We start from the raw sequence: 27914 nt of genomic DNA, 5'->3' as shown, positions 1-27914 counted from the left end.
TTCCTTCTCCAAAATGAGTCATGATGGGCGGTACAGATAAAATATATCAAATTAAATCAAAAATGGGGGAAAGTTTGCATTGGCATTATTATTTATTGTATAATACATTCACATCACATTTTGATTAAAAAACACGAGATAAAAAATACAAAATCAGTAAAAAAAAATAGATTAAATTGATTTTAAACTAGAAAAACAATTTGAATATCTAATTCCAAAAGGATCAAGAGCCCAGATCAAAGAAGTACTACAAATATGATAATATTTGCTTAAACTATGCTTCTAATAAATACAAAAATACTATCTGGGGGGAAAAAGGCTGACACAGTCCTTAAGTAGATTAGTCACTAAGTGAAACCATGACTGTGTTTATGATTTTAAATTAGCTATTCTTTGCTTTAGAAACCTGAAAAAGGCATAGATAGAATTCTTTACTGAATGTTTTGCCTATAGCATATAGAAACAAATACATATACTCTAATGAGGGAGTCTCCAACCTTGGCAACTTTAAGACTTGTGGACTTCAATTCCACGTCAGCTTTGTTAGCTGAGGAATTCTGGGAATTGAAGTCCACAAATCTTAAAGTTGCCATGGTTGGAGACCTCTGCTCTAACAAGCTTCAAATAAGGTAAGTGAAAATTTAAAAGGCACTGAACTATCAGTTGATAGGTACAGTTCAAATGATTATTTTTTGCATATGAAAATTATGTGAATGTTCTTTAGCTGCACATTCTAGAAGGTGGTCCAGGAAGCAAAATTCCCTTTCTAATATTGTTTGCTGTTACTTTTTTAATGCTGTTGTCATTACAAGCAGTTGCTAAACGAGGCAGTGTCATAAACAGTCCAAATTACCCAGGCACTTGAGAAACACATTCCAATTATTTTAACTAAAAGCCTCAGTGTCAACATCACACTCTTTTCTTTTTGAAACAGAGAGGTATTGGGAGAAGATTGGTAGGAAGAAGGAAAGATATGACAGGCAAAGAATTACAAGTAGAGGTTTTATTTGGCTGCTGCTCTTTTCCTGTTTAGACTGGTCACATTTAATAAGTACCCAGGAACTTTAACCAGTATTAAAGGACTAGAAAGAAACTGCTACAAAGGCAGCTGAAACTGTTATTGGCAGGATTCTTAGAGACAAAACAACTACTCTGACATTCAATCTGCAAGAAACCAAACGCTTAACACAGCATCCACTAGATTCATAGAATAGAATAGAATAGAATATAAATTTTATTGGTCAAGTACAATTGGACACACAAGGAATTTATCTCGATGCATATGCTGTATTGGCAGTACAGTATCCCCTCGATTTTCGCGGGGGATGCGTTCCGAGACCACCCGCGAAAGTCGAATTTCCGCGAAGTAGAGATGAGGAAGTAAATACAGTATTTTTGGCTATGAACAGTATCCCAAGCCTTCCCTTAACACTTTAAACCCCTAAACTGCAATTTCTCATTCCCTTAGCAACCATTTAGATTATTACTCACCATGTTTATTTATTAAAGTTTATTTTTAAAAAAATTATTAAAGGCGGATGAAAGCTTTGCAATGATGTATGATGTCATCGGGCGGGAAAAACCATGGTATAGGAGAAAAAACAGCAAAGTGTTTTTTTAATTAATATTTTTTGAAAAACCGTGGTATAGCCGTTTCGCTAAGCATCTACCACGAGAAAGAGTTGGTAAAATAGCTGGCTCAGTTCAAATTGGATCTGACCAAGAAGTAGGCTCAGCAGAAGCACCTCACTGAGGACCACAAGCCTAGGCTTTCAAAGCAGAAGGAAGACCTACAGGTGTACAAGGCCAGTTACCGGCTCCTGGAGGCTCAGTGGGCTGAGATGGTCAGCCAGTTCCAGGCCATGATGCAGTCCCACTTTTACTACCATCGGCACTTCACTGCAGCTCTCGTCCAAAGCCCCACACCAGCCAGCTGAAGAAGACCCCAAGTCAGAATTCTACCCCATCTGACCTGCCCAAAAAGACCTCTGCAGAAACACATATGTTTATTGCACATATCCGGCAATACGGATTGTACTGCACTAAATCAGGGGTTGTAGTTTGAGGACCCCTGATTTAGTGCAATATAAAAAATAAAAATAACTTTTTTGCGGACCATCAAAATTTTCTCACAGACCACCAGTGGTCCATAGACCACCAGTGGGTGACTTTAACTTTAATAAGAATAGTTCCCATCTTCCATTCTAGACTATGCAACAAGCACAAACATGACCCAGGAAGCCAAACAAGTCTCATTCTATCGTATTACTGTTTGCGTGTCTATTTAACTAATTTGATTTTAGGCAAAGCAGGTTTCCGTAGAATAGAACAAACGGAGTTCAGGGTTGAATGTGGAATCCTTGGTGTCTCTGAGCCTGGTTTGTTTGCCTGCCATTCTTTGATGGTGTTAATCTAGTCGAGTAATAAAATGTCTGCAAAGTAGATAATCAAGCTCAGAGAACACCAAGTAGTCCAGAAAATATATTTAAGTTTTCACATGAAAAGCGCAAGACAGCTACTAAAAAGATGGAAAGTATGGAATATATTACACCATTAAGGCAGTCACTAAAACTACTTTTCCAGAAATAAAAAAGAACCACATCAAAATAAATGATGGGGTCTGTAATATGGTAAATGATTTAGCTTTACTAGATAAATGGTCAAAGCAATGGAAACTGCAGTTTAATCTTTCGAAATGTAAAATAATGCACTTGGGGAAAAGGAATCCTCAATCTGAGTATTGCATTGGCAGTTCTGTGTTAGCAAAAACTTCAGAAGAGAAGGATTTAGGGGTAGTGATTTCTGACAGTCTCAAAATGGGTGAGCAGTGTGGTCGGGCGGTAGGAAAAGCAAGTAGGATGCTTGGCTGCATAGCTAGAGGTATAACAAGCAGGAAGAGGGAGATTGTGATCCCCTTATATAGAATGCTGGTGAGACCACATTTGGAATACTGTGTTCAGTTCTGGAGACCTCACCTACAAAAAGATATTGACAAAATTGAACGGGTCCAAAGACGGGCTACAAGAATGGTCGAAGGCCTTAAGCATAAAACGTATCAGGAAAGACTTAATGAACTCAATCTGTATAATCTGGAGGACAGAAGGAAAAGGGAGGACATGATCGAAACATTTAAATATGTTAAAGGGTTAAATAAGGTTCAGGAGGGAAGTGTTTTTAATAGGAAAGTGAACACAAGAACAAGGGGACACAATCTGAAGTTAGTTGGGGGAAAGATCAAAGGCAACATGAGAAAATATTATTTTACTGAAAGAGTAGTAGATCCTTGGAACAAACTTCCAGCAGACGTGGTTGGTAAATCCACAGTAACTGAATTTAAACATGCCTGGGATAAACATATATCCATTGTAAGATAAAATACAGGAAATAATATAAGGGCAGACTAGATGGACCATGAGGTCTTTTTCTGCTGTCAGTCTTCTATGTTTCTATGTTTCTAAACAATCTAACACTAAAATGCCTAACCTCTTATTTAAACGATGGAATCATAATTGACCAATTAATGTGGAGGAAGAAATAGTTTTCATACCAATAACTACTGTTTTGTTTCGGTTTTTTAACGAAACCATTCCTGAAGCAATGAAGTACTACCACTCTTGTGATGCAAGGATTCTTCTTCTTTCCAGGAAGAAAATCCCATAAAGGGAGCACTTTAAGCTTGCCTATTCTTCCTTCTGGTAAAAAGGGATTGACCCTTGGCTATTTCAGTATCAAGAGCTCCATTCGAACAACTCAAGCATATTGCTAGACTCCAGAAAATATCCAAGACAGGGTATAAAATGTATGCATATGCAGTATATATGTGTTCTGTCTGGGTCCCAACCAACCAAAAAGAGTAGCCAGACACACTGGTAAAAAGCAAAGGCAGTTTATATAATTCAAAGCAAACACAGGTAACAAAAACCTGTGGGACAGACAGGAACACTATGAAGCTTCACAGAGGTTTCACGAAGCCCAGGCAATAAAACAGGATTCTTGCTGGCAAAAACAACGCTGGAGATAATAAAACCCACGCCTCCCCCAAGTCTTCCAGACTTCTAGGCCACAAGCCAAGATCAGAGACGCCGAGAATCGAAGCAAGGTCACAGGACTCCCAGTTGATAACTCTCCACAAGACTGTAAGGGCGGGCCTGCCTTTTCAACCCTGCTGAGGAGAACCACACCCAAACCCAGCTGTTTCCAATTCAGGGATGGAAATACCTTTCTAATTGGCCCCGTCTTTGAGCTGCACATCGCTGCCTCATGTCTATTATAGCCTGTGCGTCTTCATCCAATGAATCCAGGCTACTAGCTGGGGAGAGCCCCCTCCCCCCCCCGGGGGTCTCAGGCTGCTCTCCCTCCTCCTCTTCCTGACGTTCCTCTCCCCCGTCTGCCTGGTCCTCCCCTTCCTGTTCACTGTCCTCCTCCTCTGGGCAGAGATCCAGCCAGTCCCTGAGGAGCCTCAGGCTGAATCACAACAATATGTAACCTCTTGGAATTCATTAGCATTTACATTCAATTAAAACAGACGTAATTTACCTATCTGTAACATTTATCCAGCCTGAACTGCATACACTCATTATATACTGTTTCAATTCAGCAACCTTCAGTTAACACAATGCAATTACAATGAAATAAATACCAATGAACTACACTTTTACCATGGAGATTTGGTCCTCTGCTATTATCAAAAATTAGATTCCGCTTCAAATAGGAGTCATTGCTGGCCTGGAGGCCTGCTAGAAACCAAGCAACTAACTATGCACAATATTTTGCTCAAAACACAAAAGCTTTCTTCTATTATCTCCCTTTAAGCATAATATTTCCGGCTGTATAATTTTAAGGGAACCCACAATTTTTGCTCATGCATTATTTATCACTTGACACAAAACAGTTACTTCACTGTAAACCGTAACGTGATTTGAATGAACAATTAAATGATGGACATGATAAACTAGGATTTATAAGCTTCAAATTCTTATGAAAAAAAAAATTCTTAGCATGATTTAACTCCAAAGAACTAGAATATTCTTCTAAAACAATGCAGATTTCATAGAACTGCAGCTCCCCCAACAGCATCTGAGAAGTTAAACAGCACAGAGATTGATCTAATAAATGGTTTGATATTGCTATGGGTAACCAGAGTAACTGCTTTTTTTATTATTAAAAAAGACAGTTCTGTTTATAGGTGTTGTAAAAAAAAAACCCATGTCAATACTGCATTTTTTCCTGAATGGATTCGGAAATTAAGAAGTATCAGGCAAATGGAGCATGTTGAACACATTATATTCCTGGAAAACAATCTTCAACCGAAAAACCTTAGCTAAAGTACAAAATGTTGTAGTAAAATAGATGAAATAGAGGTGTGAAAGAAACAAAGACAGCACCGCACCATTGAGAGATAATTTGAAATATGAGTGGTTACCAGGTGAAATGGGAATTGTTGAAATATAGGAACATTATGGATCTACACAGCTTTAGTTCTTCATAGAATCTCTTCCCTATTCAGGAAATTGGGGTGGTATTTAGAAATATTTACTGGGCTGTTGTTTTTTTAAGGTTAACTTATTGAGAGAGTTTTAAATCAGCTAGCGGTACCTGAACACACTTGAAAGTGGATCACAAGCTTCCTAACAGACAGGAAGCAGCAGGTGAAGCTAGGAAAAATCATATCAGATACATGTACAATTAGCACAGGTGCCCCCCAAGGCTGTGTACTCTCACCACTTCTCTTCTCTCTATACACTAATGACTGCATCTCAAACGATCCATCGGTTAAACTACTGAAGTTTGCAGATGATACAACAGTGATCGGACTCATTCGGGACAATGATGAATCCGCATACAGACGGGAAGTTGAACAACTATCCTTGTGGTGTGACCAGAACAATCTAGAACTGAACACACTCAAAACCGTAGAAATGGTGGTAGACCTTAAGAGAAACCCTTCCACCTCTCACAATACTAGACAACACAGTATCAACAGTAGAGACCTTCAAATTTCTAGGTTCTATTATATCTCAAGACCTAAAATGGTCACCTAACATCAAAAACATCATCAAAAAAGCACAACAAAGAATGTTCTTTCTGCGCCAGCTCAGGAAGCTCAAACTGCCCAAGGAGCTGCTGATACAGTTTTACAAAGGAATCATTGAGTCTGTCATCTGCACCTCTATAACTGTCTGGTTTGGTGCTGCAACCCAACAAGATCAACACAGACTTCAGAGGATAATCAGAATTGCAGAAAAAACAATTGCTGCCAACCTGCCTTCCATTGAGGACCTGTATACTGCACGAGTCAAAAAGAGGGCGGGGAAAATATTTACTGACCCCTCACATCCTGGACACAAATTGTTTCAACTCCTACCCTCAAAACGTCGCTACAGAGCACTGCACACCAAGACAACTAGACACAAGAACAGTTTTTTTCCGAACGCCATCACTCTACTAAACAAATAATTCCCTCAACACTGTCAGACTTTCTACTAAATCTGCACTTCTATTCTACTAGTTTTTCTCATCATTCCTTTCACCCATTTCCTCCCATGTTGACTGTATGACTGTAACTTGTTGCTTATATCCTAAGATTTTTATTAATATTGCTTCTTCATTGCTTATTTGACCCCTATGACAGTCATTAAGTGTTGTACCACATGATTCTTGACAAATGTATATTTTATTTTATGTATGTTGAGAGCACATGCACCAAGACAAATTCCTTGTGTGTCCAATCGCACTTGGCCAATAAAAATTCTATTCTATTCTATTCTATTAAGCAACAATTCGATATTTGCTCCCAAATTTCCATTCCACTGAGGATGATGAGGAGCACCTTATCCAAAAAGCTGGAACTAGGCTACCCATACAGTTATGTCTGGCTTTAGAAAGCAGAAAAGAACATTTGAGATTAGCTATTATGAAAGTGGGCAGGGAACGATTAAATAATTCCAAATATCACAGCCATTTGTCACCAAGAGAGACATACATCATCTTCTTTCCAAACTTCTGAAATAAGAAAGAATACTGTAAGACTATTCTTAGCATTATCCTACAAAGACAAAACATAGCACTAGAAGCTATGATTATGCATTCTTATCTAAGCTCTAGTGTGACCAATAGGACTTATTTTCACTTTAAAAGATATTGTAAGGAATGATTCAATGTTGCTTTTTAGCTTGATCTCAACTGATGTTCCAAGCGCCTATTATTATGTAATTCTCATAAAACCTAATATTGTCAGTTCTAGAAAAAATATCGATTAAAATTAAGCACAGATTAAATGATTAAAACCTAAACTTGCAACTTAGCCAGGTCTGCCAATAGATCATTATTAGTTAACAGTTATCAGCTTATTTCAACATTTTCAGGCCTCAAGATTCAGTTTACTTTATGTGTTATAATTTGATTTTAATGAAAGGGGGGGGGGAGAGAGAGAATGGCTAGTAAAGGTGCCATTTGAGTGCCTGGTTTGTTGAAACATCTGAATGCTTCTCTAATAAGAAATGAGATAAAGAATAATTTCATACATAGATTTAAAATGACAAGATACCTTGCTGCCTTGTATTGCTTTTATACAGGAATCATTGAGTCTGTCATCTGCACCTCTATAACTGTCTCGTTTGGTTCTGCAACCCAACAAGACCAATACAGACTTCAGAGGATAATCAGAACTGCAGAAAAAACAATTGCTGCCAACCTGCCTTCCATTGAGGACCTGTATACTGCACGAGTCAAAAAGAGGGCAGGGAAAATATTTACTGACCCCTCACATCCTGGACACAAACTGTTTCAACTCCTACCCTCAAAATGTCGCTACAGAACACTGCACACCAAGACAACTAGACACAAGAACAGTTTTTTCCCGAACACACCATCACTCTGCTAAACAAATAATTCCCTCAACACTGTCAAACTATTTACTAAGTCTGCACTACTATTATCACTAGTTTTTTCTCATCATTCCTATCACCCGTTTCCTCCAACCTATGTTTGACTATAACTTGTTGCTTGTATTGTTAAATTTTTTAGTAATATTGATTGTTTCCTCATTGCTAATTTGACCCCAATGACAATCATTAAGTGTTGTACCTCATGATTCTTGACAAATGTATCTTTTTCTTTTATGTACACTGAGAGCATCTGCACCAAAGACAAATTCCTTGTGTGTGCAATCACACTTGGCCAATAAATTATTCTATTCTATTCTATTCTTGTGCCCATTGCTTCTTCATGCACAAATACACATATATATTCTTCTTCCCTTACACACCAGCCAAGAGTTGCTCCCGGTTTGGCCCAGTTCTGTGAACAGGTAGCAGCGGCGGTAGGTTCCACCCACCCACCCAGGACACTGTGCAGTAGTGTCACATGCCAGCATGCACGAACCAGTAGCAATGGGATTTTATACCAACTACTGTTACATATAGTTTCCTCATATATCCTTCTCAGCCTTTACAAATATCTCATAATCTCATACTCATTTGGAATACTGTGTTCAGTTCTGGAGACCTCACCTACAAAAAGATATTGACAAAATTGAACGGGTCCAAAGACAGGCTACAAGAATGATGGAAGGTCTTAAGCATAAAACGTATCAGGAAAGACTTAATGAACTCAATCTGTATAGTCTGGAGGACAGAAGGGAAAGGGGGGACATGATCGAAACATTTAAATATGGTAAAGGGTTAAATAAGGTTCAGGAAGGAAGTGTTTTTAATAGGAAAGTGAACACAAGAACAAGGGGACACAATCTGAGGTTAGTTGGGGGAAAGATCAAAAGCATCATGAGAAAATATTATTTTACTGAAAGAGTAGTAGACCCTTGGAACAAACATCCAGCAGATGTGGTTGGTAAATCCACAGTAACTGAATTTAAACATGCCTAGGATAAACATATATCCATCTTAAGATAAAATACAGAAAATAGTATAAGGGCAGACTAGATGGACCATGACCTATGTTTCTATATAATGCTCAAAAAATAAAGGGAACACTTAAGCAGCACAATATAACTCCAAGTAAATCAAACTTCTGTGAAATCAAACTGTCCACTTAGGAAGCTTTGTTTGTTTGTTTGTTTGTTGTATTTATATGCCACTCACTCCAAAAGGACTTTAAGCGGCTAATCAGTAATACTGTATATTCAGAGCAGCTCAATAGCTGGTGCAATTCTAGACCAGAGCTATGATGGAGACCCAGGAAACTCTTTAACTGACAAATATGTAAAGTATAATTTATAGGATTAATTGTGCAGAGAGTTATATAATTAAATAGAATTAATTATAATTAAAATAAATTAATTAAATGTAATTAAATATAATTAAATAAATTAATGCTTGTGAAATCTCTTGATTCAGAAACTATGGTAATTAAATAAAATCTCCAGAGAAAAACAGACCAAGGTACCTATAAATATCGACTTCATTCTCCTTCCATGTCTCTGAATATGGATAAAAAAATTAAATATCTCCCTATGCAGAGATTAAAAATAAGGAATCTCTTTGTAAGTAAAATTGTGCAAGTAGGATGCCTGCAAAATTCTGACTTTCTAATTTTCTTATACCTGTTTAAATAACAGGCACACTTTACTGTAAGAAGAAGAAAATGCATTCCTTTTGGCTACCAAAACTGTAGGGACAAGGACTGTGTCTCAGAAAACTGCCTGTCCTAAACGGGCCCCTTGCTCCTAAATGATCTCACTCAGTTCACACTGGCCAGAATGATTTGGCTGGTACGTGATTTCATCTAGGTTGCAGCAACAGAATACTCATTAAGGTTGGTGAGGGGAATTCACCAATGAAAATGCTGTTGCTCTTTTCTACCTTTGGCTACTTGAAAAACTGTGTACAGTGATACCTCGTCTTACAAACGCCTCGTCATAAAACTTTTCGAGATACAAACCCGGGGTTTAAGATTTTTTTGCCTCTTCTTACAAACTATTTTTACCTTACAAACCCACCGCCACTACTGGGATGCCCCGCCTCCGGACTTCCATTTTTGCGCTGCTGGGATTTCCCTGAGGCTCCCCTCCATGGGAAACCCCACCTCCGGACTTCCGTGTTTTTGTGATGCTGCAGGGGAATCCCAGCAGCGCAAAAATGGGAGCTTCGCTGGCAACGGAAGTCCGGAGGTGGGGTTTCCCAGCGAGGAGAGCCTCGGTGAAATCGCAGCATCGTAAAAAACCAGAGGTCCGGAGGTGGGGTTTCGAGGACTTGGTGTTTTTGCGATGCTGCGATTTCACTGATGCTCCCTTCGCTGGAAAACCCCACCTCCGGACCTCCGTTGCCAGTGAAGCACTCGTTTTTGCGATGCTGGGATTCCCCTGCTGGGATTCCCCTGCAGCATCGCAAACACACAAGTCGGAGGTGGGGTTTTCCATGGAGGGGAGCCTCAGGGGAATCCCAGCAGCGCAAAAACAGGTGCTTCAGCTGGCAAAAGAGGTGAATTTTGGGCTTGCACGCATTAATCACTTTTCCATTGATTCCTATGGGAAACATTGTTTCATCTTACAAACGTTTCACCTTAAGAACCTTATCCCGGAACCAATTAAGTTTGTAAGACAAGGTATCACTGTATAAGCAATAAATACTGTGAAGGCAGTCTTCGCACCCTGCCATGATTTGTCTCTAATTCCATCAACCAAACAATTGCTTGAATGTCTGGGAAGGACATAACCTACCGAGAGATGAGATCTCTGGGGATGCAGTTCAAATATTTCTCCTATCTCTATAATATTTTTTTTATTCTTTCCTAAGCCGTTTTAAAGGAAATTTCAGCCAAATATCCTTAAAACTGCAATATCACTGTAATAATGAAATATCTGATAACAAAAGCTCAACAATAGGCTTATGGTTACAATCCTCAGAAGAGATAATGAAACAGACGCCTACCTTTCCATTAAACCAAAATAATTAAACATAATAGAAGGCAGTATGCATTTTAGGAAAGAGCAAATATCTACTCTTTTCTCACAACTATTAAGAGATCTTAATCTAATGTGCTGTTTAATGTTTATGAATACTTACCAAGGTTTGTATTTGGGCCAGCAAGAAGCTGTTTGAATTTATCTAGTCGCAATGCTTCTCTTTCAGATAATACATGACCAGCAGAGGCATTATTTGCCACCTCAGCAGTAAGCACATATGTAGAGGCTTGTGGAAGAGACTGAGATCTTGGCACAGAAGTATTTGCATTAGTGTTATCTAGAAAATATAACAGGGAAAAGAAGGCATAAAGTTGACAAAATCTGAAATGGGGGAAAAAAAATGTGGCAAGAAAAGTCATAAAATGGGACAAAACTCATTAAACAAACGTCTCACTTAACAACATAAATTGTGGGATCAATTGTGGTCATAAGTGGAGGACTACCTATACCAGGGGTCCCCAAACTCATCAACTTTAAGACTTGTGGACTTCAACTCCTAGCACAGCTGGCTGGAGAACTCTGGGAGTTGAAGTCCACAGGTCTTTAAGTTGCCAAGTTTGAAGATCTCTGACCTATACATTATTACTATGTATTTTCAATAAACTTTAGGCTACAAATAGCAGTATTTATCCCCTTACCTCTAATAATAATAATAATTTAATAATAATTTATTGGATTTATATGCCGCCCCTCTCCGTAGACTCGGGGCGGCTAACAACAATGATAAAAACAGCATGTGACAATCCAATAATAAAACAACTAAAAACCCTTATTATAAAACCAAACATACACACAAACATACCATGCATAACTTGTAATGGCCTAGGGGGAAGGAATATCTCAACTCCCCCATGCCTGGCAGTATAAATGAGTCTTGAGTAGTTTATGAAAGACAGGGAGGGTGGGGGCAATTCTAATCTCCGGGGGGAGTTGGTTCCAGAGGACCGGGGCCGCCACAGAGAAGGTTCTTCCCCTGGGACCCGCCAAACGACATTGTTTAGTTGACGGGACCCGGAGAAGGCCAACTCTGTGGGACCTTATCGGTCGCTGGTATTTGTGCGGTAGCAGGCAGTTCCGGAGGTAGTCTGGTCCAAAGCCATGTAGGGCTTTAAAGGTCATGACCAACATTTTGAATTGTGACCGGAAACTGATCGGCAGCCAATGCAAGCCACGGATATTAGATCTATCCTGCCATTAACCTAATGTTTGTCAAGAAGCAGATGGGAAAACCAAGGAGTGCCATATTGAAATTTCCTTTTGTAACAAAGGAAGTCTTTTACTTATTTAAAAAAAGAGTACAGTGCCGCTATTTTATATAATTGTTAGAAATCTATTGTTTCACAGATACAGAATTAGTAGATTTTCCCATTTCTCCTACCAGAGGAATGTCTCTGCAGAACTAAGAGGGATTAGTTCCATGTAAGTCAGGATAATAAATTCAATATTCACAGAATCGGAATTGGGCTATTAGCCATTTTACAACTTCATTTTTGGAAAATCAGCATGACCTTTCCATTGGTGCTCAGGAAGAACTGTTGCATTCACCCAGGGAAGCACAGGGCAGCAATTGAGTTTCTTAAAAGTGTAATATACCTGCAGAACTTGATGCGTTTGTTTCACTGACAGATTTAACCAGTCTGTTGTCACCACATGCAGCTGAAGGCAAGTCTGAAATGTTCTGGGGATGTTCCCTTTCTATCTGTTCCTCCTGCAATTTGTGCTGCTCTTGTAATTTACTGTGATTCTGAATTACTCTGTTAGCCGTTTCCATGACTACATCTGTGTTGAGGCTTTCTGTAGCCATTGCTAAAAGTTCGTCATCATCTTCTCCTACATCCCAGGCATCGCTGGTGTTGCTTTCAAATTCCTGAAATGTGCTGACTTTCTTTGTTTTTACTGGGGTCGTAGGAGGTTTGATTCCTTGTTTTAAACTGTTTAAAAAACAAAAACAAAAAAGCAGCTTTTATTAATACTTGCATTACTATCAAGTGTAATTAAGGAAACAATTGAAGCTGACTAAAACTGATATATTTCTGAAACAAGCAGATTAGGATGTCATTTTGAGAATAATAATAATAATAATAATTTATTAGATTTGTATGCCGCCCCTCTCCGAAGACTCGGGGCGGCTCACAACAGTAATAAAAACAGTATAACAATGGAACAAATCTAATAATAAAAAATATAAAAACCTCAGCAATTAAAAACCATAGAGCACATACACATCAAACATGGGGAGATGTCTTAGTTCCCCCATGCCTGGCGGTATAAGTGAGTCTTGAGTAGTTTACAAAAGACAGGGAGAGTGGGGGCAGTTCTAATCTCCGGGGGGAGTTGGTTCCAGAGGGCCGGGGCCGCCACAGAGAAGGCTCTTCCCCTGGGGCCCGCCAAACAACATTGTTTGGTCGACGGGACCCGGAGAAGGCCAACTCTGTGGGACCTTATTGGCCACTGGGATTCATGCGGTAGAAGGCGGTTCCGGAGGTATTCTGGTCCAATGCCATGTAGGGCTTTAAAGGTCATTACCAACACTTTGAATAAAGTGTTAATCGAATAACAGAGTTGCAAAGGATCTAGGAGGTCATCTAGTCCAACCCCCTTGCACAAGCAAAGAGATCCTTCTGGACAAATGACTGTCCAGAATTTCCATGTTTCATTTACTCAGATATAATTGTTAAAATAAAACAAGCAAAAAGAAAAAGAGACAGTTCTCAATTACCAATTGTAAGCAGCAATTTTGTACAAGTGCTAACACTACAGCAAAAAGTTCTCCCCAATAACACATGGTCTCCATACTCTTTGCTTATGTTTCACATGAATAATCATTGTACAAACTAAACTTCTCTGTCATGGTAATTGAAAATACTGTATCACAAACGGTATCACAAACAGATTATATCACAGACTTAGATTGTCCCAATAATGCTGTATTTCACAGACATGAGATGTAAATTAAAAAACACAATGTGAAAACATCTGAAATAAGAAGACGTGTGTTTTCAAAAAACATTTGAAATATAATAATTGCTATGCATAAGTTACTATCTATCTCTATCATTTCTTTGTCTACCTATCCATCTACCTATCCATCTACCTATCCATCTACCTATCCATCTACCTATCCATCTACCTATCCATCTACCTATCCATCCATCCATCCATCCATCCATCCATCCATCCATCCATCCATCCATCTGAAAATAGTTCAAATAGTTGTTCTGAAGAGACCAAGGCGTTGCAACCTGGTTTCATAAGGGAGGTGCTCCATTTCCTTGATCATACTTGTTGCCCTTTTTTGTGCATTGCTTGAGCATTGCTATTTGCAAATACAGTGGTACCTCTACCTAAGAACGCCTCTACTTGCGAACTCTTCTAGATAAGAACTGAGTGTTCAAGATTTTTTTTTTGCCTCTTCTCAAGAACCATTTTCCACTTACAAACCCAAGCCTCCGAAACTGTAACCAGAAAAGGCAGGGAGAAGCCTCCATGGGGCTTCTCTAGGAATCTCCTGGGAGGAAACAGGGCCTCCACCCTCCCTGTGGTTTCCCCACACATTATTTGCTTTTACATTGATTCCTATGGGAAAAATTACTTCTTCTTACAAACTTTTCTACTTAAGAACCTGGTCACAGAACGAATTAAGTTCGTAAGTAGAGGTACCACTGTAATAAGAGTTTTACCGGTATGCATAAAGCAAGTCAATGCCTTGCCCAACATACTGCCAGTTATTGGAGCATGCAAACCCAGGTACTAATTACATGTCAAAAGCAAGAACACAGTGTCATTAATTACATGTCAAAAAGCAAGAACACAGTTATGCAAGAGACAGCAAGCAATTCCATAATTATCTGTAATGATTATAACGTAGCTTAGCCATGTTATTATATATATTAAATGCATCATGCAACAATAGCTTGGATTTTTGCCTTTTCATATTTGTTCAGGCTTTAAATATGTATAGATTTCAGGAAAGTAATCTACCATTTTTAATTTTCAATATACTATTGGTTTATTATTTTATTTTTAGGTACTCAACTTCGACTTAGTGGTGAGTGGTGAAGTGGCTTAGTGCTGAAAATACCTTGCCTCCCATTCAGCAGGTTGAGTGTTCAATAAAATAGTGACAAACATTTCTCTCCTATGATGCAAATAAAATATTTGCTGCAAACTCCACATGGCATCAGAAAGGGCACCCAGCCAGTAAATGCTCAGTTCCATCCAGTCATCCCGACTCTACCCAAATTAAGGGATTACAGGGTGGTAAAAGGGACTTTAACCTTGATTTAGTGTAATTGTAAATATATGTGTTTGCATCTGTGGAATTTCTAAGTGGTTCATGACTGTCCACATGCTAACTGGGGCTTTGTCTAACTATGCAACACCAGTATTATGGGAATAGCTTTGGTTTTATGAGATTATTATTATTATTATTATTATTATTATTATTATTATTATTATTATTTATTAGATTTGTATGCCGCCCCTCTCCGTAAACTCGAGATAGAAAATTATGGGTTATATGAAAATAAATTAGGCATCAAAATAGACATAAGTCTAAAACTTCTGTAGACACTTAAAGGACAATTAATATTTAGTTTGGTTTTATAAATGTTTACCATCAGTGCTGAAGAAACAAGCCATAAACTGTGAAATGCCAGTCTTGAGACTCTAAACAATACTCCTTGGAACTGCAAGCACTGTTGAAAAATCTATTATAACTGAGATAGCTGAATGACTAGGGGCCTACAGCTTCTCTCTGTTGTCACAGTAAGGAACCTTTGTTTACTATTCTGATCTATGAATTAGAGTGAACTCTATTCATAATTACTCAACCTGACATGATGTCTTACAAGACTTTTTCATATGAGCAGAATGCATTCTGATGTCCACAGTAAATTTCACTAGAAGAAAACAGATCAGCTTCTCTTCACAAGAAGTAAAGTCAGTGAATGAATGTGCATCCCTCATATAGAGCGGTGTAAATCTGTAAGATTGCCATTCCAAGGTCCTACAAAGCTTGCGTATTTTGAAATGATTCCATAATATTTACTGTGACGAAAAAGAAAGAGACAATGCTCTACATACTTTCCCAATTTTTCACAATAAAAAGATAAAACCACTGCGGTAATAAAAGGTTATGACCTATAAAGCCCTTCATGGCATCGGACCAGAATATCTCCGGGACCGCCTTCTGCCGCACGAATCCCAGCGACCGGTTAGGTCCCACAGAGTTGGCCTTCTCCGGGTCCCATCGATTAAACAATGTCGTTTGGCGGGACCCAGGAGAAGAGCCTTCTCTGTGGCGGCCCCGGCCCTCTGGAACCAGCTCCCCCCAGATATCAGAGTTGCCCCCACCCTCCTTGCCTTTCGCAAGCTCCTTAAAACCCACCTCTGTCGTCAGGCATGGGGGAATTGAAATTTTCCCTTCCTCCTAGGCTTATAGAATTTATACATGGTATGCTTGTATGTATGATTGGTTCTTTAACTTGGGGTTTTTTAGATTATTTTTAATATTATATTTGTTTACATTGTCTTTTTTATTGTTGTGAACTGCCCCAAGTCTTCAGAGAGGGGCGGCATACAAATCTAATGAATACAAATACAAATACAGTACAAAAAAAAGTGAATCAGTTTATAGTTCATATATAACATCAAATTACTGTTTGTAAGAAAGTAGGATTTCCTATCTAGAAATAGCCAAAGTATACAACATTAGTATCAGTAAAGTTAATCACAAAGCTTTCATTTTACATAAAGAAATTAGCAATATTGACATACAACTACAATCCAGGATTCTTGGCTAAGTGTTTATGGTGAATAAGTCACATGTTGGTACATAAAACCTATTCCTTTCAAGTTTTCTGTTATCTTTGTGCAATCAAATGAAACAGAGAATTCACGGTAATAGTAATCTAGTTACAGTTTCACAAAAACAAAGGTAGAAGCAAATAACTATTCAGAGCACTGCAAGCAGCAGAGCAGAGTCTTAACTTAAACTAGACAACCCATAACTTTTTGGGCATTCTTTCAAACATATTTCCTTGCCCGATTCCTCAATGCCTTCAATAATAACAGAGTTTCTGATGTACTATCGTTACTGGAAAGGTTGAGGTACATTCAGTGATGTATCTGCCTTCAAAATAGCCCATGTTGAACTACATAGCATAGTCAAACAACAGCACAAGAAACATCTTATGACATTTTGTATTATGTCATGTATCATTTCATGATAATGTTTATGTTATAAAATATTTTATAAAATTAGCCAAATTTCAGTTCCACAAAAATCATCAGTCCTAGATTCCGGATGCATTCTGTATGTAAGTTAACCCATATGAAGTATCTTGATTTTAAAAAAAAACTTTTGCTCTATAATGCATTGTCTCGTCCAATTAAAAGTTACGGTTATGATTTTAATAGTGTATTGATAATATATTACATAATCCATTAATTAATTTCACCAGTTTATATAAAAAGAATTTAAAAACACAATGTTAAAATTGCGTGTTACAGTTCATTTTAAGCTATAGTACAGTAATACAACAGATAATAAATGTCATTTATAAACATTATGATGATACTGCATTCTGTTTAAACATTATAATTGAAAATGTTAATATGACTCAGTTGATCAGGCTATTTGTATCACTAAGTTTTTAACACTAAATTATTACTTATTTCATTAAAATGCATGGCATTAAATATTCATTCAATAAGCTAACCTAGCCAAAATGGTATTATCTTGTATTCATGAGAGCACTTATGTTTCAAGTTTCAAGTTTTATTGGATTTATATGCCGCCCCTCTCCGAAAACAATAGACAATATACAATAATAATCCAATACTAAAAGCAAATTAAAACCCCTTAATATACAAAACCAAACACACATACAAACATACCATGCATACCATTGTAACGGCCTAGGGGGAGAAGAAATCTTAATTCCCCCATGCCTGGCGGCAGAGGTGGGTTTTAAGTAGTTTACGAAAGGCAAGGAGGGTGGGGGCAATTCTAATCTCTGGGGGGAGTTGGTTCCAGAGGGCCAGGGCCGCCACAGAGAAGGCTCTTCCCCTGGGTCCCGCCAAGCGACATTGTTTAGTTGACGGGACCTGGAGAAGACCCATTCTGTGGGACCTGACTGGTCGCTGGGATTCATGTGGCAGAAGGCGGTCCCGGAGATAATCTGGTCCGGTGCCATGAAGGGCTTTATAGGTCATAACCAACACTTTGAATTGTGACCAGAAACTGATCAGCAACCAATGCAGACTGCGGAGTGTTGGTGTGACATGGGCATATTTAGAGAAGCCCATGATTGCTCTCGCAGCTGCATTCTGCACGATCTGAAGTTTCCGAACACTTTTCAAAGGTAGCCCCATGTAGAGAGCATTACAGTAGTCGAGCCTCGAGGTGATGAGGGCATGAGTGACTGTGAGCAGTGACTCCCGGTCCAAATAGGGCCACAACTGGTGCACCAGGCGAACCTGGGCAAACGCCCCCCTTGCCACAGCTGAAAGATGTTTCTCTAATGTGAGCTGTGGATCGAGGTGGACGCCCAAGTTGCGAACCCTCTCTGAGGGGGTTAATGATTCCCCCCCCAGGGTAATGGAAGGACAGATGGAATTGTCCTTGGGAGGCAAAACCCACAGCCACTCTGTCTTATCCGGGTTGAGTTTGAGTCTGTTGACACCCATCCAGACCCCAACAGCCTCCAAGCACCGGCACATCACTTCCACTGCTTCGCTGACTGGACAAGGGGTGGAGATGTAAAGCTGGGTATCATCTGCATATTGATGATACCTCGCCCCATGTCCTTGGATGATCTCACCCAGCGGTTTCATGTAGATATTAAATATGTCTATCTTGTATTCATGATAGCACTTATGCCAGAAAGAAGCTGAATAGGACTAGGACTAAAACATTTACTCAAGTTTGTTGTTGTGAGCTGCCCCGAGTCTTAGGAGAAGGGCGGCATACAAGTCTAATAAATTATGATTGTGATTATGATTGTGATTGTGATCATTATCATTATCATTAGGCAGTAAGATTTTCACAAAAATAAAGGGGGAAAAAAACTTACTTTCCATGCAACAGTGGGTCAAAGGGAGGATGCTGAGCTCCATATACATGTTGAATACTAAAAAGAAAAACAAGAGAAATAACATTCAATTCAATTGCAGCAAGTCTCTAATACATGGAAGTAAGTCCCAAAAATGTGAATGTGGCATATTCAATAATAACTTTCTATAGCAGGTTACATAATATGGAGTTCATAATTATACCAATTAAAGCACACATGAAAGGATCCTAATAACTTTCAAACTATGGAGATTGTATTGGTCAGTGATGGCAAACTTTTTTTCCCTTGGGTGCCAGAAGAACGTGCATGTGCGTTATCACACATGCGCAAGTGCCCGCACCCATAATTCAATGCCTGGGGAGGGCAGCACGAAGGCCCGGACAGTTTCCTGCCATTCCCCCTTTAATCCTGGCCATCTCGGGCTTTTCTGGGCTGCCAGAGGAGCCTTTTGGTGTATGGGAGGGGCATGCTGTTCCTCGCCGCCTCAGAGTCCCTCTTTTTTTTTTTAAGCCTTAAAGTTTTGGATTTTTTTGATTCCCCTCCCCTCACCTTCTTCCTTCAGCAGCAACTGTCCTCCTCCTCTTCCTCGTTCTCCTCCTCCCACCAAAATTCCGAGTTTTTATTTCTTTCATAATGGATTTGCACGCATTATTTACTTTTACATTGATTCCTATGGGAAAAATTGCTCCTACTTACAAACTTTTCTACTTAAGAACCTGGTCACAGAATGAATTAAGTTCTTAAGTAGAGGTACCACTGTACATACAAAAGGCTAACATTAGGCTGGCCACAACCTTTGGAAAGCCTTAAAGATCTGGTTGTATTACTGAACATGGGAGTCGGAAGGTTAGTCGGAGCCCATGAAATGTCATTCTTTTATATCAGTCTTACTCTATTTGCATCTACATTTTTAAAAAACTAAATGTCAGATAGATAGTTAACATTTTATTCATTTATTATAGCAAAGTAGGCAAAAGAAGTTTGATGAACCTCATATTTATTAAAATGCTTTCAAGCCCAGGATGGATAAAAATAGATGATTTTTTAAAATTTAAATTGAATTTTTAAAATTTAAATTGGATTTTTTTTTAATCAAATTTATTTTAATAAAATGCTTTTGGAGTAAAAATCTACCTAAAGATAGTTTTCTATTTAAGATACATAATAATTTAGTTTATTCAGCATGAAATCATCATTTATGAAACCATAAAATCATCTGCTATATCCTTCCTGTCAACAACTACTTCAGCTTCAACCACAAAAATACAGGAGCACATAACAGATACAAACGGCTCCAAACTCGGTTTTAGTAACCGAGTAGTTAATGCATGGAACTCACTACCTGATTCTGAAGTATCATCACTTAACCCCAAAAACCTTACCTTTAGACTATCCATTGTTGACCTCACCCGATTCCTAAGAAGTCAATAAGGGGCATGCATAAGTGCACCAGCGTGCCTTCCATCCCCTGTCCTAATGTCTCTCGCCCTCTCACTAGTATCATGTAGAATAGAATAGAATAGAATTTTATTGGCCAAGTGTGATTGGACACACAAGGAATTTGTGTGTATATATATGTATATAAAGATTATTACATCTTTGTATACTACCAATACGTACTTGACAAAAATAATAAATAAAATAGAATGGAGCTTAATTATGTAGCATGAGGCTGTATATTCTGCAATATTGAGACTGTCAATGAGTCAACAGCGGGTCAGAGGAGGAGCTGTTGCAAGACAGAGATGACAATTGCTCTTTAAAAATTATGATTTAAATAAAGCCTTTTTACTAGTGATTTAAATCACTAGTAAAACTAGCAAATAATTTAAATCATAATTTAAACTGAGTTGATTTAACTCAAATCCATCCTGTTTCAGGTGCAACAAAGTTGCTGAAGTTATTCTGGCAGGTCTAATCATCATTTAATGGAGGAGATTCAACCACTCTGGAAGGTATCATACTAAAAACAAGTTTATCATCCACATCCAAGTCCATTCTTCATCCCAAACCTTTATCTCAATTTACTATGATAATACAGTATTTAGAAATATCATATTTTATCTGATTTAACATTCTTCCTGTCCAAAATAAAGAATCACGCGAAGCAAATCATCCAGATTTATAGTAATCCAATTATCTCTTGCTCTTCCAAATGCATATTTCCAGCAAAGCTTATTCCTCTCAAAATATTAAAATATTGAGTTATTATGAAAAAATGTTTTTCTCAACTGAAATCTCTTCCTATCAAAGATTTAACAGCTATAGTGTTTTTCTGAGAGTAGTTGCTTATGTATTGCAAACTACTGTGACAAGTTTGAATATATATGGATTATATTATATTATTATATTGTGATATGTGTATAATTATGAAACACTTGTGCATACATATTAATTTCTTAACCGATTATGTTTCCGGGTTTGAGAACTGTAAGACTGTAGGTTAGGATTTAGGAGTCCTCGGAGAGGGGTGGCATACAAATCTAATAAATTATTGTTGTTGATGTTGTTGTTACTATTATACAATCACTACCAGTGATCTGAAGAACTTAATATTTTTTTAAACTTTAATTACCACCATTAAACTAAACCCTCTACTTTATAATTTTGGTACTACAGATAGGCCCAAAACTGCCTTCAGTACTCTACATACCTGTTTCGATGAAAAATGTGACAGTGTTCCTTAATAAATTTACAATACAGTAAACTGCAATCACTTAACTACATTTATATCTTCCACTGTATGTAATGCTTAGTTATAATAAGAATAATTTAATATTTGTCCTAGCAAATAAGCTTCTAATAGCTGCTACTTCAAACCCCAGCTATTTGATTTGTAAATTCCTATTTTGATCTCCCAGGATCACACTTTTTTCTGTTATCAACACCTTGTGTTGCCTGTACATGAAGAGTAAGTTGGTGTCCATCTCTCTTGGCTAGAGAATCTTCTGCTCAAATTGTCTTTAGAATCTTTTTAATGCTCAGTTTCATCACAATCTTACAACAATGCTTCCCGCATTTCATCAATTAATACTGGCCTCTAGATCTTTTTGCAATAAGACTGGATCAAATTCAAAAGGTTGCCATTACCTAACTCTGCTCCATTCACCATTCCTTATTTTGTAATTTTCCAAAAAGCCTGTCATTTTCCAGGTGAACTTCTCCAATTCTGAAATGGGAGAATTTTTTAAAAAAAATTCTGACCTTTCATGTTCCTAGAGGACTTTCTAACATTGAATGAAAATTTATTCCTAGCAATTCAAAGTATTCTTCAATATTGATTTTTACATTTTAGCTTAAAGTCTTCCATAGTAATCAAGAAAGCCAAGCAGTCACTACAAAACTAAGCCTCCTACATTCCAATTCCAGTCCAAAGTCTTTCAGCAAGAAAACAGTAACTGTCTTAATAACAATAGGTTCTGATGATTGCTTTTCCATCATAGATAAGGATGTGAGGGTATGATTTTTCACCTTAACAGAAAAGTTACAGGGACAACATTCAACAAATAATGTGATTTTTCAACCCCAAAAAATCCTACATAGTATCCAAAGTTATCTAATTTATTTGCCTTAATTTCATTACTAAGCAAGACATTTTTTAAATGAATTTTGCCCCACTTATAATTTTCTTGCCACAGTTGTAAAGTGAATCACTGAAACTGTGAATAGACTAAATATAGAAATATTAAAATAAAAATAAAAGTAATAGAAAGAGAAATAATAGAAAAAGAAAGACTTGAATAGCCAAGTGTGATTGGACACACAAGGAATTTGTCTCCAGTGCATAAGCTGTCACTGTACCTACAAACAACAAAGTATAGTAAATCATAAACTACAATAATAAATCAAAAGATACAACAATTGATAAATCATAATATACCAATACAAGAAAGCAGTAGGAAAGATGACAGGTGAGAAAGAAGAGAAGATGGGAAAGATGAGAAATATAATATCAATACAATCTATTACATGGGTAGTGTTAGGCATAAGACAGTGCTGTGGAAGTTAGGTATTTAGCAGAGTGATGGCATGAGGGAAGAAACTTGTTTTGGCATGCAATGCCCTACAACAGCATTTTGAAGGAAAAAGTTGATACAGTTTATGTCCAGGATGTGAGGGGTCTGTAGATATTTTCTCTTCTCTCTTTCTGGCTTGTGCAGTATGCAGGTCCTCAATGGAAAGCAGAGTAGTTGCAATTTTTTTTTCTGCAACCACCCTGCATTCCATTTTCTGCAACCTAGCTATACATTGAAATTGTACACGTCCTGTCTGGTTATAGTTATAGACACACAAATGACAGACTCAGTAATTTCTTTGTACAACTCTTTCAGCAGATTCTTGGACAATCTGAGATTCCTGAGTTGACGCAGGAAGAACATTCTTTGTTGTACTTTTTAATGATGGCTCTAATGTTAGGTGTCCCTCTCAAATCCTGAGAGACTACAGAAATGTGAAGGTCTCTATTGTTAGTAACACAATTAAGGGATTCTGCCTTCTCCGTTGACACTGCTTGTCAGAAGGGAAGTTGCACGGGATTTGAAATTTTGATCACGTGATGGGTGTGTGTGCTACAGCAGTTATGTGAAAAAGTTGTAAGTCACATTTCAATGCTGCTGTAACTTCAAACAATCAATAAACCAATAAACTAACTCATAACTTATATACTATCACTGTTGCCAACTAAATTTAAAGAGCCAGCTTTCTGTTTGAGATATTTATGAATTGGGTTGTTCCCCCGCAAAGCACAGATTTTTCCATTCCCTTCTCATAAAAAGGAGGGCCAGGTCACAGATATGCAATATATACTTATGGCCACTCAGATTAAAACCCAAAGCACTCCATTCTGAGGTTTCAAAAAATAAAAAATAAAAAGTTTCTCTCCCTCTTTCCTCGGAATTAGAGCCCCAGTGGCGCAGTGGTTACAGTGCAGTACTGCAAGCTTACTTCTGCTGATCACCGGCTGCCAGCAGTTTGACAGATCAAATCTCAGTAGGTTCAAGGTTGACTCAGTCTTCCAACCCTCCAAGGTCAGTAAAATGAGAACTCAGATTGTTGGGGGCAATATGCTTATTCTCTGTAAACCGCTTAGAGACAGCTGTAAAGCACTGTGAAGTGGTATAGAAATCTAAATGCTACTGCTTTTACTAATTCAGCAATACTCTACGGCAGTGATTTTCAACCTTTTTTGAGCCGCGGCACATTTTTTACATTTACAAAATCCTGGGGCACACCACCAACCAAAAGGACACAAAACGACACTTTAAGACACTCTCCTCTCTTTTTTCCATCCCTGTCTCCTCCCTCTTGTATGTGTGTGTGTGTGTGTACATACTCTTGAACCATTTCTAAAAAACAGGTGAGGGCTGGGTTTTTTCTCTTTTATTTTTTGGGTGCTTTTTATCATATGCTTTAAATCAAGAGTCACTTCTCTCTCTTTTGTTTCTCTCTCTTTCCTCTCATTCTCTGTCTCAATCATTTTCTCATTTCTCTTTTTTCCTCCCCTTTTTGCTCATTTCTCTCTCTCTCTCCCTTCCTCTCCTTTTCTCTCTCTCTCTCTTGCTTTCTTTTTCTTTCTCTCTCTCTCTTTCTCTCTCTCTCTCTCTTACTTTCTCTCTCTCACTTTCTTTCTCTCTCTTTTCTCTCTCTTGCTTTCTCTCTCTCTCTTTCTTTCTCTCACTCTTTCTTTCTCTCAGCAAAAAGTTGTGAGACCAGAACCCGAGCTTCCTTCTTTGCGGCACACCTGACCATGTCTCGCGGCACACTAGTGTGCCACGGCACACTGGTTGAAAAACACTGCTCTACGGAATCCAACAAAGACATTAAGTCATTTCTTCCTTGGTGACTGCGGCATTCCTCCATTCTACATTCCTGTTTTTATCTTAACAGTTGTACCATGAGAAGAACACAACAGTGGCCAAACACTTATCTAATTTCTGGGCAATACTTTCAGAGTATCTATCAGCAGAAAACGGTAACAGCTCCAAGACTGACACTAAGAGATGCCTTGCCTCTGAATGGGTGTGTTAAATGTTATTTAAGTCAGGGGTCTCCAATCTTGACAACTTTAAGACTTGTGGACTTCAACTCCCAGAATTCTTCAGCTGAGGAATTCTGGGAGTTAAAGTCCACAAGTCTTAAATTTGCCAAGGTTGGAGACCCCTGACTTAAGTGATACTTTACTCTTGATTTAAAGGCGACGGTTCAGCCCAAGATCATCATCATAAAGTCTCATCTTTGCTAGTTGCTGCTCTACCGCCCTGCCAAGGTCCTCGTTTCTCACGGCAAAACATCGGCACAGTTCTTCGAACAAGCTCAACACCCTCGTAGGGACAGGGCCGAAGAACAATCGCCGCCGCCCTCGCCCTCAAGCCCTGTCTTTTGCCAACTCCCCCCCCCCTCAATCCGTTTCCAAAGCCACCGCTTCATAGCCTGCGGAACCGAATGACTCGTGAAACGGGGAGATGAAAAAGTAGACGCGATAGCGTCGTGCCTCCGCTCGAAATGAAAACGACCATCTACTTTTCATCCCGGGAGAAGCCCGTAGAGCCCGGCCAACATAACACGCTCCGCTTAGAAACCCCGCAACTTTACCTGCCCGGCACCCGAGACGCATTCCGCTTCCAAAACTGCTTCTTCCCCGCGTCGCTCGCCATCTTCCCGTCACCTCATAGCCCTTCTCCGCAGCGGGAGCGGCGAAAGGGCACAGGATCCGATGCCCGGACTTCGACCGGCGGCTCCCGATCTCCCCTCCAACCGAGGCCGAAAGGTTCGGGGCTCACTCCATCCCGGCCCCTTTCCCTTTCCTCAGAGACCTGCGCGCTGCCATCTTGATACCCCGGAGCAAACCCTGTTCCTATTGGCTGCGAGCATCAGCTGTCACTTTCGCCCTATCACAAGTGAACGTACTTCCGTGTGGGTTGAAGGCAGCCCAATAAATAACAGTGAAACCGATTGGAGGAGAGTTGGGATTTAAAATCAACAAGAGTCTCCCTAGGAGGCTTTGGGCAGAAGGGAGGGCTTTCTCGGTCGCCGATTGGCTGCTTTACCATTCTTTCCCCGCCCCCGTATAAAGCGTTTTGACAGAAGTGCTGGCTTTGCAGAAGAACAAACATAACACCGGCAAGACGTATCACCGCCGCCCGGTGATTAGTGGCATTGTAAACCTGCCTGACGTCAAAACATTAAACAGAGAAGGCTGTATTTAAATAAAGATTAATCTCACATCGCCTTGGTTCATGACATTTCTAAGCCTAGGCAGCATAAAAATCTTTCTTTGGGACATATCAATAAAAAGTAAGAGCAATTTAAGAACTACAGTAATTTCAATCCTGACAATAAAACCTACGAGGTAGTAAAAGAATCCTTAAAGGCTAGCATTGCTAAGTGGATGCAGTAATATTAAAACACCATGGTTAGGATACATGGGATACATTAGGATACACCATGATTAGGATACATGGGCTCCTAATATTAAAATAGGACTGTTAAGCAACAGGTTAAAACAGAGTAGAAAATGCAAGAGTATAGTATTTCTTAAAATATGGTCCTGTGCACCCTGAGAGTCCCCCAATATCTTCCTTGGATCCTCCAAAGGCAGCCTGTGCAGAAGAATAATGCAATATTAAAATCCCATGAGCCACCATGAGAAATGGTAGCTGAATAGGTAGTTCCTTACTTACAACAGAGGTGGGTTTCAGCAGGTTCTGATCAGTTCTGGAGAACAGGTAGCGGAAATTTTGAGTAGTTCAGAGAACGGGTAAATACCACCTCTGACTGGTCCTTCCTCCATCTATTCTCTGCCTCCTGAGTCCCAGGTGATCGGGAGGAAATGGAGATTTTACAGTATCCTTTCCCTGCCACGCCCACCAAGCCACACCCATATTCTTTTAGCAACCCTTTGAAATTACAATGGCACTGGACAAAGTGACAACAGTCCTAGTACTTAAGACCATCATGGTATCCCCATCATCATGTGATCAATATGAGGGTGCTTGGCAACTGACATGTACAATATTCAGGACAGTTATAGTCCCAGGGTCATGCAATTGCCATTTGCAACTTTCCCAGCTGGCTTCTGACAAGCAAAATTGTGGGATGGTAGATTTGCTTAAAAACCACATATTCATTTAAGAACTGCAGTGATTACTTAACACCCCTGACACTGTGATAAATTTGGGTGTGACTCAGCAATGGAAATTCCAGTCAGTTTGCACTGAAGAGCTACCTGTAGTACATGCATCAAATTTAATTTTCAATATGAATGGTTTATAAATATAACCCAACAAAAGCGCCTTTGGAATCAATCTTATTTTTTAAAAGTAGTAAGGGCTCCTGAGAGAAAGGTTTAAGAAACACTGGAATAGTATTGTATAGCAACCTTACTAAAATTTCACTTCACTCCGGTTTAAAACAAGGATGTAAAAATACAGGAAACATTCTGTGGTTAGATCAGAGATAAGATACAATTAAATAAAATACAATTAAATAAAATGTAACATGTACATTCACATTCTTGGTTCATTTGGCTAAACTGTTAATGGGATCCCAAAGTAGTTACACAAAATTTTGTAACTGCATCAGAAGTATGCTAGTTTGTACTGTAGTCAATCTTTCATAGATTTCATGACAGTGGATCAAGGTTATGTGTGTAGCAGAGTGACACTGTATCAATAGATACATAATTTTTTACAGTCAATGACTAGTCCATTAAACACATTTCATGAATTAATATTAATAGATGGACTAAGTAGGTATATCAGTCAAGCTGATAAACATCTTGCATATAATTTAATAAAGTTTGGCCACACTTCAACAGAATCCATTTGTTTCTGAAAATAAAACTCATTAAAATGATTAGGGAATTTGATTAGATTCAGGTTTAGTAGCTCACAGCAGGTATCAGCATAAAATGCATC

General features: G+C 38.7%; 1 protein-coding gene across 3 annotated transcripts in view; it reads right to left on the bottom strand.

Moving 5' to 3' along the window:
- Window positions 1–26811, bottom strand: part of TBC1D22A (TBC1 domain family member 22A) — a 162219-nt gene extending 135408 nt beyond the window's left edge. The window contains exons 1-4 of one of the 3 annotated variants that reach the window (XM_070755361.1): window positions 26679–26811; window positions 19000–19056; window positions 12515–12852; window positions 11022–11198 (exon numbers count right to left, since the gene is read on the bottom strand). In XM_070755361.1, the coding sequence (XP_070611462.1) occupies window positions 11022–11198; window positions 12515–12725 (388 nt within the window). In that variant the 5' untranslated portion in view covers window positions 12726–12852; window positions 19000–19056; window positions 26679–26811. Of the gene's footprint in view, window positions 1–11021; window positions 11199–12514; window positions 12853–18999; window positions 19057–25590; window positions 25910–26678 lie in introns of those variants that run through there. The other 2 variants (XM_070755359.1, XM_070755360.1) reach the window with 2 other exon arrangements.
- Between the last annotated feature and the right edge of the window lie 1103 nt (window positions 26812–27914).

The sequence above is a fragment of the Erythrolamprus reginae genome, chromosome 6 (genome assembly GCF_031021105.1).
Source record: "Erythrolamprus reginae isolate rEryReg1 chromosome 6, rEryReg1.hap1, whole genome shotgun sequence".
In the NCBI taxonomy this organism is placed as follows: Eukaryota; Metazoa; Chordata; class Lepidosauria; order Squamata; family Dipsadidae; genus Erythrolamprus; species Erythrolamprus reginae.
This window is presented reverse-complemented; position numbering and strand designations above follow the sequence as displayed.